This window comes from Mus musculus, chromosome 9, assembly GCF_000001635.26.
Source record: "Mus musculus strain C57BL/6J chromosome 9, GRCm38.p6 C57BL/6J".
In the NCBI taxonomy this organism is placed as follows: domain Eukaryota; kingdom Metazoa; phylum Chordata; class Mammalia; order Rodentia; family Muridae; genus Mus; species Mus musculus.
In genome coordinates, this window is record NC_000075.6 from 38,253,071 (window position 1) to 38,254,708 (window position 1,638).

At 36.3% G+C, this 1,638-nt stretch overlaps 1 protein-coding gene across 1 annotated transcript; it reads left to right on the plus strand.

Moving 5' to 3' along the window:
- Positions 1 to 348: 348 nt before the first annotated feature.
- Olfr143 (olfactory receptor 143) lies at positions 349 to 1,290 on the plus strand. Its single transcript, NM_146806.2, has one exon. It carries the CDS (start codon positions 349 to 351, stop codon positions 1,288 to 1,290), a length of 942 nt encoding a protein of 313 aa, NP_667017.2.
- Positions 1,291 to 1,638: the final 348 nt, after the last annotated feature.

A 1,638-nucleotide genomic window follows, 5' to 3' on the forward strand; every position in this document is an offset into this window, starting at 1 on the left:
AGGTGAACCAAGGTGAATACTGAATAATTTTTACCTTGACATTTATCTTCATGTCCATGACGATATAAATGATATGTTCTGGGGAAAATTTACACATTGTTCTTTTCAGCCTCAATCCTTAGTAAACCATAGTAAACACTAGGTGAAGAAAATAATGAGATGCTCAAATTTTGTTCTGGAGAGATAAACCTAACGTTTTGAGTATGTAAAAGAGAAAACAGGGATTCCCCAAGATTCTTAGTTCCCTCACTCTAGCTTGTAAACCAAAAAATCCAACGTTACTCTTGGAGTAAATGATGGCTTATGGGTTAATATTGCTTTCTACAATTATTCTTACAGATACTACACATGATGCAAATGACTATGGAAAATAAATCTTCAGTGTCAGAATTTATTCTTATGGGATTGACAGACCAACCTGAGCTCCAGCTGCCCTTATTTGTTCTGTTCTTGATGAACTACACAGCTACTGTGATGGGAAACTTAACTTTAATGAATCTCATTTGCCTAAACTCAAACCTTCATACTCCTATGTACTTCTTTCTCTTTAATCTGTCCTTCATTGATTTCTGTTATTCGATGGTCTTTACACCCAAAATGTTGATGAGTTTTATTTTAGAGAAGAATACCATCTCTTTTGGAGGATGCATGGCTCAGTTATTTTTCTTCCTATTTTTTGTGAACTCTGAGAGTTATGTGTTGACAGCCATGGCCTATGATCGCTATGTGGCTATTTGTAAACCACTAACATACAAAGTTATTATGTCCCCTAAGATCTGTTGTCTGTTAATATTTAGTTCTTACTTGATGGGGTTTGCTAGTGCCATGGCTCACACAGGGTGTATGATCAGGCTTAGCTTTTGTGATTCTAACATCATCAACCACTACATGTGTGACATCTTCCCTCTTCTCCCACTCTCCTGCAGTAGCACCTATGTTAATGAGCTTATGAGTTCAGTTGTGGTAGGTTCAGCTATCATTTTATGCTGCCTCATTATTTTAATCTCTTATGCTATGATACTTTTCAATATTATTCATATGTCATCAGGTAAAGGTTGGTCCAAAGCCTTGGGCACATGTGGGTCTCACATCATTACTGTTAGTCTCTTTTATGGATCTGGGCTGCTTGCTTATGTCAAACCATCTTCTGCTAAGACTGTGGGCCAGGGAAAATTTTTCTCTGTGTTTTACACTTTATTGGTGCCCATGTTGAACCCTCTTATTTATAGCCTCAGAAACAAGGATGTCAAACTTGCTGTGAAGAAAACCTGGAAAAGAATCACAAGCTGATTTATCTCATAATCTGTCCTTTAGCCACATAGTTCCGGTTTTGTCGTCTTCTTCTTCTTCTTCTTCTTCTTCTTCTTCTTCTTCTTCTTCTTCTTCTTCTTCTTCTTCTTCTTCTTCTTCTTCTTCTTCTTCTTCTTCTCCTTTTTTCAGTACCTATATTCTGTTCTTTTATAACACATGTCTTCTCTTTAAACCATGCAATGTAACTCTGTGAGTACTGGGAGGATTTGACACATGCTCAGATTCAATATTTTTCTAAGATTTATGCCATGTTCATTGACTATATCAGATTAAGACCATAGTCAGCTCTTTTTACTTTACTTGAGGATAAAATTTCTTAGTGGTTTT